Source organism: Myxine glutinosa, chromosome 1, assembly GCF_964187855.1.
Source record: "Myxine glutinosa chromosome 1, kmMyxGlut1.1, whole genome shotgun sequence".
Taxonomy (NCBI): Eukaryota; Metazoa; Chordata; class Myxini; order Myxiniformes; family Myxinidae; genus Myxine; species Myxine glutinosa.
The window spans coordinates 160,279,624-160,292,499 of NC_136261.1; the positions used below are offsets into that span (position 1 = coordinate 160,279,624).

The following is a 12,876-nucleotide window of genomic DNA, read 5'->3' on the forward strand; positions in this document are numbered from 1 at the left end:
TCATCCACTCAGTTTTATCATAATCCGTCAACAACTTTTTGAGATATTGCGTTATGTATCGTTTTTGGCCTTATCTCTCAATGGTGAAAAGTTACTTCAAAATTCTAGTATCCAGATCCGGATCCTCACCAAAATAGAATTAAGTCGTCCATGTCACACACCCACCCTGTCCACAAAGTTTTGTCGGAATCCGTCCATAACTTATCGAGATATCCGGCTCACCAACAAACAGACAAACAGGGGGTGAATACTTAACCTCCGTCCACCTGAGGTGGCGGATGTGATGAATGGCATTCCCATCTGAGCAGATCACTCATGATCCCATGATACCAAGGTCAAATTGCATATACTGTCTAGATTTGTCCATTTCCTCCTGAAGTCCAATTATTGTAAATTCACGTAGAACTGTGACTATGTCTTTTCATGTCTCTTTTGCGCAGGTAATAGGTGCAAGCTCATCCTGAGTCTTAGAAACTGTATTACAAATAACTACAGATTTCCAGAGACCGAAGAAGCAGGACAACTGTGGCAATGTGCTTGTCTATGCGTAGTCGAGTCGATGTTTGATTACAGAAGGAATATGTTTCCTCCATTGTCCACTTCTCAGCAGTCGTCAGGAAATTTTCTGGAATTGGATCAGCGCTCAAGAACACAATGGACTACCCTTTTCAGAACACACCATGGGACACATCACATCTCATTCCTGGTTGTTGCGGTCATCGATTTTGTAACAATATGGCATTTACAACGATACCTGTAGAATTACAACAACAAAGGTGTAATGGAAAAAATATTAAATGGAAAAATGTTTCACATCGAGGAAAAAAGGTCGAGGAATGACAAAAAAAAAAGTCTCGTTCACATTTTAAAACAGGCTCAGCACTGTTGGCATCAAATACGTTGCAGTCGTATGTTCCCGTCATGTCTGAAAATGGGATTTTCCTCCTTTCTCCACACAATGAGTCAGAGAGTGACATTGCGATTATGGTGAGACAGCTCATCACGACAATAGCACACCTGCAGTCCATAGCGGTGGAGCCTGAACTTGTTAAACAAACTCGATTTCCTAACTGAGATTGTGCAACACGTGCTCGTCATGGAAACAAACCAAGCAGTGTGAAAAGGCCTATGACTTTGTACACCAGAAGTAACGAGTCTAAAGGGTTGTACACCAGAAGTAACGAGTCTAAAGGGTTGTACACCAGAAGTAACGAGTCTAAAGGGTTGTACACCAGAAGTAACGAGTCTAAAGGGTTGTGTTTAGAGCTACCTCATGAACATCTATAAAATGGAGCACCCCTTTTAAACATACATCGCACCTCCACTAACACTTCTCAATATCCTTACACCTTCAACATCAACACCCACCTTCTACAACTATAGGGGACGCCTCTTTGCGGTGGTTGTACCCCCAACACAAGTCGGGGGCCAAATCCTCCCCATTCTTCCCTGCTGTCCGGATTCGTCAGGGCAGCGCAGTCACGGTCAGTGTCGATCAGTCCACATGGACCGGCCCTTTCCCTCTTGTCTTTCTCTTCGTCTTTGTCTTTGTCTTTCTCTTTGACTTTCTCTTTGTCTTTCTCTTTGTCTTTCTCTTTGTCTTTCTCTTTCTCTTTGTCTTTGTCTTTCTCTTCCTCTTTCTCTTTCTCTTTGTCTTTCTCTTTGTCTTTCTCTTTGTCTTTCTCTTTGTCTTCCTCTTTCTCTTTGTCTTTCTCTTTGTCTTTCTCTTTGTCTTTCTCTTTGTCTTTGTCTTTGTCTTTCTCTTCCTCTTTCTCTTTGTCTTTCTCTTTGACTTTCTCTTTGTCTTTCTCTTTGACTTTCTCTTTGACTTTCTCTTTGTCTTTCTCTTTGTCTTTCTCTTTGTCTTTCTCTTTGTCTTTGTCTTTGACTTTCTCTTTGTCTTTCTCTTTGACTTTCTCTTTGTCTTTCTCTTTGACTTTCTCTTTGTCTTTCTCTTTGTCTTTCTCTTTGTCTTTCTCTTTGACTTTCTCTTTGTCTTTCTCTTTGACTTTCTCTTTGACTTTCTCTTTGACTTTCTCTTTGACTTTCTCTTTGTCTTTCTCTTTGACTTTCTCTTTGTCTTTCTCTTTGTCTTTGTCTTTGACTTTCTCTTTGTCTTTCTCTTTGACTTTCTCTTTGTCTTTCTCTTTGACTTTCTCTTTGTCTTTCTCTTTGACTTTCTCTTCCTCTTTCTCTTTGTCTTTCTCTTTGACTTTCTCTTTGACTTTCTCTTTGACTTTCTCTTTGACTTTCTCTTTGTCTTTCTCTTTGTCTTTCTCTTTGACTTTCTCTTTGTCTTTCTCTTTGACTTTCTCTTTGACTTTCTCTTTGTCTTTCTCTTTGTCTTTCTCTTCCTCTTTCTCTTTGACTTTCTCTTTGTCTTTCTCTTTGTCTTTCTCTTTGTCTTTCTCTTTGACTTTCTCTTTGACTTTCTCTTTGTCTTTCTCTTTGTCTTTCTCTTTGACTTTCTCTTTGTCTTTCTCTTTGACTTTCTCTTTGACTTTCTCTTTCTCTTTGACTTTCTCTTTGTCTTTCTCTTTGACTTTCTCTTTGTCTTTCTCTTTGTCTTTGTCTTTCTCTTTGACTTTCTCTTTGTCTTTGTCTTTCTCTTTGTCTTTCTCTTTGTCTTTGTCTTTCTATTTGTCTTACTCTTTGTCTTTGTCTTTCTCTTTGTCTTACTCTTTGTCTTCCTCTTTCTCTTTGTCTTTCTCTTTGTCTTTGTCTTTGTCTTCCTCTTTCTCTTTGTCTTTCTCTTTGTCTTTTTCTTTGACTTTCTCTTTGTCTTTCTCTTTGACTTTCTCTTTGTCTTTCTCTTTGACTTTGTCTTTGTCTTTGTCTTTGTCTTTGTCTTCCTCTTTCTCTTTGACTTTCTCTTTGTCTTTCTCTTTGACTTTCTCTTTGTCTTTCTCTTTGTCTTTCTCTTTCTCTTTGTCTTTCTCTTTGTCTTTCTCTTTGTCTTTCTCTTTGACTTTTTCTTTGTCTTTCTCTTTGACTTTCTCTTTGTCTTTCTCTTTGTCTTTCTCTTTGTCTTTCTCTTTGACTTTCTCTTTGACTTTCTCTTTGTCTTTCTCTTTGTCTTTGTCTTTCTCTTTGTCTTTCTCTTTGTCTTTCTCTTTGTCTTTGTCTTTCTCTTTGACTTTCTCTTTGTCTTTCTCTTTGTCTTTGTCTTTCTCTTTGACTTTCTCTTTGTCTTTGTCTTTCTCTTTGACTTTCTCTTTGTCTTTCTCTTTGTCTTTTTCTTTTTCTCTTTCTCTCTCTCTCTCTCATTTTCCCTCCCTCCCTCTCACCATCTCTGTCGTGGCTCTGACTTCATGAAGACGGAGGTACACTATCCTGGATATCAGGCATCTCTGGGTCGCTCCTGTGAGATTGATCAGCTGTCTCTGTGCCGCGGGCTTGTTCGAGAGAACTGTCCGCGGCTATACAACAACAACAACAACAACAACAACAACAACAACAACAACACCTACCTACTCCTCTATCGTTACTATTCCCTTACCATACCTGACCTTCCTAATAGGCTTTGATAAAAAGGTCATTGTTACATCCGCCACCGAAGGTGGATGGAGGTTATGTTTTCACCCCTGTCTGTCCATTTGTCTGTGACCGAACAAGATATCTCAAAAACGTTGTGGACTGATTCGAACGAAATTCGGTAGAGAGGTAGTGCATGTGACAAGGTCGAAATGATTAGATTTTGGTGAAGATCCGGATTCGGATCCGGCTAGTAGAATTTTAAAGTGATTCTTCACCATTGGGAGATAGGGACAAAAACGATACATAGCAGGATATGTCAAAAAGTTGTAGACGGATTTGGGCGACACTTGGTGGACAGGTTCGGTGTGTGACGAAGGAAGAATCGATTCAATTTTGGTGAAGATCTGAATATGGATTCGGATATGAGAATTATTTAATTCTTAAGTGTTTCTTCACCATTGAGAGATCGGGCAAAAAGCAATAGACAGTGCATTCAGAAAGTATTCAGACCCCTTCACTTTTTTCACATTTTGTTATGTTGCAGCCTTATCCTGAAATGGTTTAAATTCATTTTTTCCCTCATCAATCTACACACAATACCCCATAATGACAAAGAGAAAACAGGATTTTAGAAAGTTTTGCAAATTTATTTGAAAGAAAAAACTGAAATATCACATTTACATAAGTATTCAGACCCTTTGCTATGACACTTGAAATTTAGCTCAGGTGCCTCCCATTTCTCTTGATCATCTTTGAGATGTTTCTACACCTTGATTGGAGTCCACCTGTGGTAAATTCAATTGATTGGACATGATTTGGAAAGGCACACACCTGTCTATATAAGGTCTCACAGCTGACAATGCACATCAGAGCAAAAACCAAGCCATGAGGCCGAAGGAACTGCCTGCAGAGCTCAGAGACAGGATTGTGTCGAGGCACAGATCTGGGGAAGCCTACAAACAAATCTCTGCTGCATTGAAGGTTCCCAAGAGCACAGTGACCTCCATGATTCTTAAATGGAAGAAGTTTGGAACAACTAGGACTCTTCCTAGAGATGGCCGCCCGGCCAAACTGAGCAATCGGGGGAGAAGGGCCTTGGTAAGAGAGGTGACCAAGAACCCGATGGTCACTCTGGCTGAGCTCCAGAGATCCTGTGTGGAGATGGGAGAAACTTCCAGAAGGACAACCATCACTGCAACACTCCACCGATCTGGGCTTTATGGTAGAGTGGCCAGACGGAAGTCTCTCCTCAGTGAAAGACACATGAAACATTGATCACACAAAGACAAACTAACACATAAAACATAAAACATATGATAAAGGGAGCGGGAGACAATATGGAGAGCAGGGACATTGGGAGATCTGTGGGAGGGAGAGGGCTTGGGGGGAGGAGGTATGGGAACGTTGGTGGTGTGATATGTAAAGATGGTGCTCGGGCCTGCTTCTGGACTACTTCAATAGCACTAAACTTTAAAATTGGTGAAATAATTTCTGATTTAAAAAGAAATGTAAAAAAAAAAAGTAAAATTGAAGTAACACTGAGTGGGGTATCGTGGTCCATGAACTCTTCATGGGAGACAGGGTTTTGCAAGCAATTATGTACGTCTGTCTCTGTCTGTCCAGGCTGGAATATTTTTACCATTTGAGCTTAATCATCAAATTTTCAACAACGCTGTATTTTGAGACTATGGAGAGGACAAATTAATAATCTGGTCAAAAGGTCAAAGGTCAGCGTCACATAAAATCGTCAATTTTCATCCAATTAACCTGGGATTTTAAGAATTTGCATATTGAGTCACTGAATTGGTTCACCAATCAAAAGCTAAAAGCTGATTGTTTTTTTGTTGTTTTTTTAGTTGAAAAGGACAGGGTCTCCTATCTTTATTAGATAATGACTATTCTTTCCGCTGAATTTTGTGGAAGCTGTAGTGTCGGCACCGTTGTTCCAATCAAGTTGAAACTTTCCAGAAATATTGGGGCCAATGGGAGTTGATGCCACCTTTCTTCGGAATTTTGATTTTTGCAATCATCATGGCAACTAGCTTGGATTTAAGCCAGAACTTAGAAAAGCTCTTTCTCCGACACCACAAATGTTATCGATTTGATTCTTGTCAGGTTATGATCGACTACCCATGGTGCAAAAACGTTGTTCAAGATGACATCATCGGTGAAGCGGTTTGGCAGCTACGCCGAGGTAAAAAAAAACTTTTTTATCCGATTAACACGAAACTTTTTTTTTGTGCCATCTATGCATCAATAAGACCTTGAATTTTGTTTTGATCGGTCACATGGTTTGGCAACGGGAAATATTACATTGATGACGTCATAGGTGACATCATCTTGGAGTACCTCATAGGTGACATGTACGTCATAGGTGACATCATCTTGGAGTACTTTTCCATGTTCATATAACCTAAAAAAAGCAATTTCTCTGGAACTGCTTCTCCGATTAAATAGAAACCCCAACGCAATGTTGGCGTTAAGGGGAGTTATTGCTATTTTTTTTTTTTTTTTTTTTTTTAACCAAATTTTGATTTTGCATTTACCATTGCAAACAGCTTGGATTTAAACGAAAACTATAAAAAAGCTTTTTCTCTGAAACCGCAAATGCTATCGAATACTTGTCAGGTTATGATCATCTACCCATGGTACACAATGTTTGTTGAATAAGACATCATCGGTGAAGTGGTTTGTCTCTAAAATGGTGATGTATGTCCTAAGGATGACGTCATAGGCCATGTGACACGGCGGCCATATTGGATTTCATGAAAAAACCTCCACTGCTCGCAGTTTTAATGACTTTTCCTATTACGTATTAGAAGAGGCCTTGGGAAAATTCCACGATTAGCTATCTTAACACAGAAATACACCTTAACCCGGATTTCACGCAAGGCAGAAAACCCCTTTGGGGAGGGGGGAAATGAAGTCGCGAGAACCTGCATCATGTGACCCAGCTTAGTCTTTTTGTCAAGTTTGGTTGACCAGCGGTTCAGGAGTGATTCAAACAAACACACAAACATCCATTTCTGGAGTTATATAATGTATGATTATAAATAAACTGATCTCCCACGGAATGGTGAGTGCACTTACCTTAGACTGGAGGTGATAGCCCGGGTTCGATTCCCTACCCTTCTCATAGCTGTCAGATTGGTGTTTTGCAGGCAAGGCATCCCCAGGATCGACGTTCAGCCGGGTGGACCAGTTACTACCACGTGCAGTTGGTACACCAAAGAGATACCACGACGTGTCTCACGAATAGGAGGCGAATTATCGCCGGCATCCATCCTGAACAAATTACCAAACGAATTCATGCAGCCAGGTGTGCTCGCCCTGTGATGAGGCGAAGCGACAGCTCATTGCATCCTCGGATATAAACGGCTTCAAAAGGAGGTGAATGCATAAAATATTTCGTTTACTTCCGGTTAGCGACGGCCGCCGCCATTTTAGCGCGGTGAAAACAACACACAGCAACGGATCGCTCGCCACTGCCGGCTGAGATCGTGCTGGGATTTCGCCTTCGCATCCGGGAACTTGGTGCCCGAGACTCGAGGCGAGGTGAAAGGAGAAGCTTCGTAGCGCTCACTTCCGCACGTTGTCGTATCGCTACCGGTACGTCAGCTGCACGTGCAGGCCGCCAATATAAGTAGCTCGATCGTTCGTTTTCACTTTCACATGTTCGATTTGTTCGTACGTACCGATGCTTCAGCCTTTTGAGGTAAGCTGCGTCATGCCCAAAAGCTGTGAAGCCGTGTTTTGTACCAACCACAACCTCAAAAGGGGGGAAAAGTTATCGTTCTTCAAGTTTCCTTCCAGAAAGAAATCCCCTGAAAGACGCGACAAGTGGTTGAATGCCGTGCGGAAGGTGACCAAATCTGGGACTCGCTGGAGTCCGGGGCGACATGCCGTGCTCTGCTGCAAACACTTCGTCACTGGTGAGTGACGTGATTGATGTAGCCACGAGTACAATTAATTAATTATTTATCATTTGACTTCAGACTAACATCTGCATGCTTTGCATTGTAATGCATTTGTATGTGTGACGTCAGAAGACTGCGTTTAACTTTGCTCTGCGGGGTCGGGCAACATGCACATGGTTGTTTCATTACTTGCAAAATCCAAGATTTTTCAAGTATGTATATTGGTTGGTCTTGTGCGTTATTACTTGGCCATTTTTTTTTTTTTTTTTTTTGCAAGTATTTTGATCACTCCGGTTTGTGTGTTTGTTTGTTTGTGTGTTTGTCTGTCCGCTCACTGAAACTTGCCTACAGGTCATAATTTTTAACCAATCTTCACGAAACTTCACCAAATAGTAGAGTTCGTGGTCCGACAAAATCCTATATTTTTGAGGTTACAAGGTCAAAAGGTCAACATAGGCCAAAGGTCAACCACTTTTTTTCAACTTTCTAAAATCCTCAATTTTCATCCAATTGACTTGAAATTTTAATAGGATATACATATCAGCTTACTGAACTTAACCAACAAATATTTTTGCGATCTGCTTAGGCCAAAGGTCAACCACTTTTTTCGAATTTCTGAAATCCTCAATTTTCATCCAATTGACTTGAAATTTTAATAGGATATACATATCAGCTTACTGAACTTAACCAACAAATATTTTTGCGATCTGCTTAGGCCAAAGGTCAACCACTTTTTTTCAACTTTCTAAAATCCTCAATTTTCATCCAATTGACTTGAAATTTTAATAGGATATACATATCAGCTTACTGAACTTAACCAACAAATATTTTTGCGATCTGCTTAGGCCAAAGGTCAACCACTTTTTTCGAATTTCTGAAATCCTCAATTTTCATCCGATTGACTTGAAATTTGAATGGGATTTACATATCGGCAAACTGAATTCTACCACAAACTATTTTTGAGATCAGCGTCGGCCAAAAGGTCAACAAAGGCCAAAGGTCAAACACTTTTTCCGAATTTCTAAAATCCTCAATTTTCATCCGATTGACTTGAAATTTGAATGGGATTTACATATCGGCAAACTGAATTCTACCACAAACTATTTTTGAGATCAGCGTCGGCCAAAAGGTCAACATAGGCCAAGGTCAACCACTTTTTTAGAATTTCTAAAATCCTCAATTTTCATCCAATTGTTACATATTTATGGGAATGTATGTGAATTACTATTCAGGTCTTTGCTTATCAATGTGTAGTCGATTAAGGGTTGTTGTGGTTGGAGGGTCAGGAGCCCTTCTGGAAAAAGAGACCGGAAACGGGAGAAGAAAGACACGAGGTCGAGAGAAGCGACGAGGATTCTTCTTCCTCGCCCCGCTCCGACGAGAGGTGGGATCGATATTGAGCCGTGTGGAAAAGCGGCGTTCCCAAGCCCGTCTGGCGAGAGGAGTTACCGGGTACGATACCTACCCGGTGGACACGTCAAGCTGCCGTGGGGCCGTGCACCGACCCAGCGTTTGGCACCGTTCGCGGCACCGTCTACAAAGACGCGTACGGGTCGCACGTTGGGGCCTAACACGCGTTGCAAGCGGCGTGTGGCTTTTGCCTGCTTTACAGTACCCGCGTCGCGTGGCCAGGAGGGGGCTGCAGCCGTGGTGCCCGGTACGATACCTGCCCGGTGGAAAAACGTCCACCCGGGGTTCGTTCAACCGCCCGAGTGCGGCGAAGCCGACCAGCATCTTGGTCAGGAGGGGCCCAGAGACATTGTGAGGGACAGAGACCAAAGGGGGTCGTGAGTACAAAAGGGGACACACGTATGTAAGATGGCCATCTTAATCATCTAGGGGATTGATTGTTGAGTGTGAATTGTGGATGGTGGAGTGCTCGGGGAATATATCCTTGATTGTATCATTGAAATTGTATGGTATCATTACCCTTGAAATATATCATTGAAAATCAGTTTTCTCTTGGGTGGAATTCATAGGGATTGCGTTGCGAAAGCGCATATATAATACCACTTTCTGGCGAAGTTCCTCTCACGGTCCGGGGGTCACCGAGACCAGGTAGTCACCGAGGGGACCACGTAACAGAATTGACTTGAAATTTGAATAGGACTTTCATAGCAGCTAACTGAATTTAACCACCAACTATTTTTGAGATCAGCATAGGCCAAAAGGTCAACATAGGTGAAAGGTCAACAATTTCAAATTTCCAAAATCCTCAATTTTCATCCCATTCACTTGAAATTTGAAAAGGATTTACATATCGCCTAACTGAATTCAACCATAAACTATTTTTGAGATCAACATAGGCCAAAGGTCAACAGCAATTTCAAATTTCTAAAATCCTCAATTTTCATCCCATTCACTTGAAATTTGAAAAAGATTTACAAATCGGCTAACTGAATTCAACCACAAACTATTTTTGAGATCGACATAGGCCAAGAGGTCAACAAAGGCCAAAGGTCAAAAACTTTTTCCGAATGTAATTCTTTCATAGCAGCTAACTGAATTTAACCACCAACTATGTTTGAGATCAGCATAGGCCAAAAGGTCAACATAAGCGAAAGGTCAACAACAATTTCAAATTTCCAAAATCCTCAATTTTCATCCCATTCACTTGAAATTGGAATTGGCTTTACATATCTGTGAACTGAATTCAACCAACAACTATTTTTGAGGTCAACATAGGTCACAAGGTCAACATAGGCCAAAGGTCAACCACTTTTTTCTAATTCCTAAAATCCTCAATTTTCATCCGATTGGCTTGAAATTTGAAAAGGATTTTCATATCGGCTTACTGGAACCAACCACCAACTATTTTTGAAGTCAACATAGGCCAAAAGGTACTGATAGGCCGAATTTCTAAAATTGTCAATTTTCGTCCGATTAACTTAAACTTTGAAGAAGATTTGCATATCAGGTCACTGAATTCAACCACTAATTATTTTTGAGGTCAAAGGATGCTCCACTGAGTGCCATGCTACTTTGTTCTGTTTTGCCAAGTGTCACTCTATGAGTGATTTTTCATTCTGTCTGTTGGTTTGTCTGTCTGTCTATCGCCGACAGGTCACAATTTTAAACCGATCTTCACGAAACTTCACCAAATGGTATATTTGGACATAAGAACCACCTTTAGAGGCCATTTTTCCCAGCAGAGCAGGGGTTGGCCTTTTTCGGGCACCGTGGTCCCCTTTTTGAAGCAATGTTTTATGGCCGGATGCCCTTCCTGCCACCAACCCTGTTGGTCGCCTCTTGCAACACAGGGAATTACCAGTGAACTGTTACTCAATTTGCCGACCTCGGAAGGATGACAGGCTGAGTCAACCACCCTGGTGTTATTTCAGCGATCGACCGGGATTTGAACCCAGGATCCTAGGATCCCAAGCCGGCACCCAAACTGCTAAGCCAACACCTGGCTATATTTGGACATAATGAAGAAGCTTATTACATCATGAAGCTTGAAGCATCAACTCAGCTACCAAAGGTGGATGGAGGTTATGTTTTCACCCCTGTCTGTCCGTTTATCAGTTTGTTTGATTGTGCACAAGATATCTCAAAAAGTTGTGGACGGATTCAGACGAAACCAGGTTGTGTGTGTGACAAGGAAGAATCCATTCGATTTTGGTGAAGATGTGAACATGGATTCAGATATGAGTATCAAATTTTAAAAGTGATTCTTCACCATTGGGAGGCGGGGCTAACACCAACATATAGCAGGATATCTCAAAAAGCTATGGACGGATTTGGACGAAACCTGGTGGACAGGTTGTGTGTGTGACAAGGAAGAGCAGATTCGATTTTGGTGAATATCCGGATTCGGATTCGGCTAGTAGAATTTTTTAAATTATTCTTCACCATTGAGCCTGGTGTTGGCTTAACGGTTGGAGGTGCCGGCTTGGGATCCCAGGATCCTGGGTTCGAATCCCGGTCGATCGCTGAATTAACGCCAGGGGGTTGATTCAGCCTGTCATCCTTCCGAGGTCGGCAAATTGAGTACCAGCTCACTGGTAATTCCCTGTGTGTCGCAAGAGGTGATCAACAGGGTTGGCGGCAGGAAGAGCATCCGGCCATAAAACATTGCCTCAAAAAGGGCACCATGGTGCCCAAAAAAGGCCAACCCCCACTCTGCAGGGAAAAAATGGCCTCTAAAGGTGGTTCATTCTTCACCATTGAGTGATATGGCCAACCAGGCGGAGGTATGCTCTCTTCCGAGTGCCATTCTCGTTGATTTTGAGGTCAAATTTATAGAATTGCCATTTTTCATCCGATTGACTTGAAAATTGAACAGCTTTTGCATATTAAGTCACTAAATTGGGGAACCAACTATTTTTGAGGTTAAAAGGTCAAATGTCAACTCAAGGTCAAACTTCTAAAATCATAAATTCCCATCTGAAAAATCATCACTTTTCATCCGATTAACTTGGATATTAACCAGCAATTACATAGTGCATCAACTGAATTGGTAAACCAACTATTTTTGAGGTCAAAAGGTCAAAGGTGAACTCAACGTCAAACTAATAATATCATCAAATTTCATTTGAAGAATCGTCAATTTCAATCCGATTGACCCGAGCTTTGATTAAGATCGTCAATTTTAATCATGATGAAATGGACAACTTGATGTATCCATGGCAACATTTACATTTTGGAGAGGGGTGGATTTTGCAAGTGTCGTGCTCTGCATGACGTCTTCTTGTTTTTGTTGTTGCATTATTGAGGTGTGGGTCCATTGAACTAGTGGGCCCATTGGATCAACTTTCGATTGGTCTTCACGGCCTTGTAGCATACCTTCCAGCTGTACACGTTAAACGTTCGTTATTATTATTATTGCTAAATTATTCCACTATTATTATTGTTGTTATTGTTAGAATTAATTAATGTATGCTTTCTTACAATGTCATCATTATTTTTGTTATTTATTTTGTAATTAGAATGCCGTGCCATGGAAGGACCTATTGAACTGCTCTATACACCTTAACATGGCATGTGTTTAGAAACATGGGAATTATTCCAGATTATTTGTAGGTAATTTTATCAACTCAGGTGATCATGACGATCATTTTGGTACATCGCACGCCACATCAAGAAGTTACAGTAGAACTCCATTAAGAACATGACACACATATATATATATACACACACACACACACACACACACGCCCACACACACACACACTAATTCCGTTTCAAGTCAGTAAATACTGAGCTGAGAACGGCAGCTTTGATGGGACAAGATGGTAGTTGGTGTCACGCCGTTGGACGTGCGTTTATGTAATAATAATAATAATTCATTTATTTTGTATAGCGCTTTTCAAGAAGCCCAAAGGCGCTTTGACAGAGTGGAAAACATAATGCATAACAATACATGAAAACAACAATTGCAAAAAGACAAGAATCAATAGGGAAATATTTAAAGCAAAAGGAGGGAGAAGGAGAAGAGATAGTCAGGGGTTAAATGCTGTGGGTTGAATGTTGAATGCAGTGT

At 41.1% G+C, this 12,876-nt stretch overlaps 1 protein-coding gene across 1 annotated transcript in view; it reads left to right on the forward strand.

The window, feature by feature from the left end:
• LOC144892430 (uncharacterized) overlaps nucleotides 1–12,876 on the forward strand; it is an 82,551-nt gene that overhangs the window by 47,242 nt on the left and 22,433 nt on the right. The window contains exon 4 of the mRNA XM_078779184.1: nucleotides 6,639–7,409. Coding sequence (XP_078635310.1) covers nucleotides 7,175–7,409 — 235 coding nt within the window. The 5' untranslated portion in view covers nucleotides 6,639–7,174. The remainder of the gene's footprint in view (nucleotides 1–6,638; nucleotides 7,410–12,876) is intronic.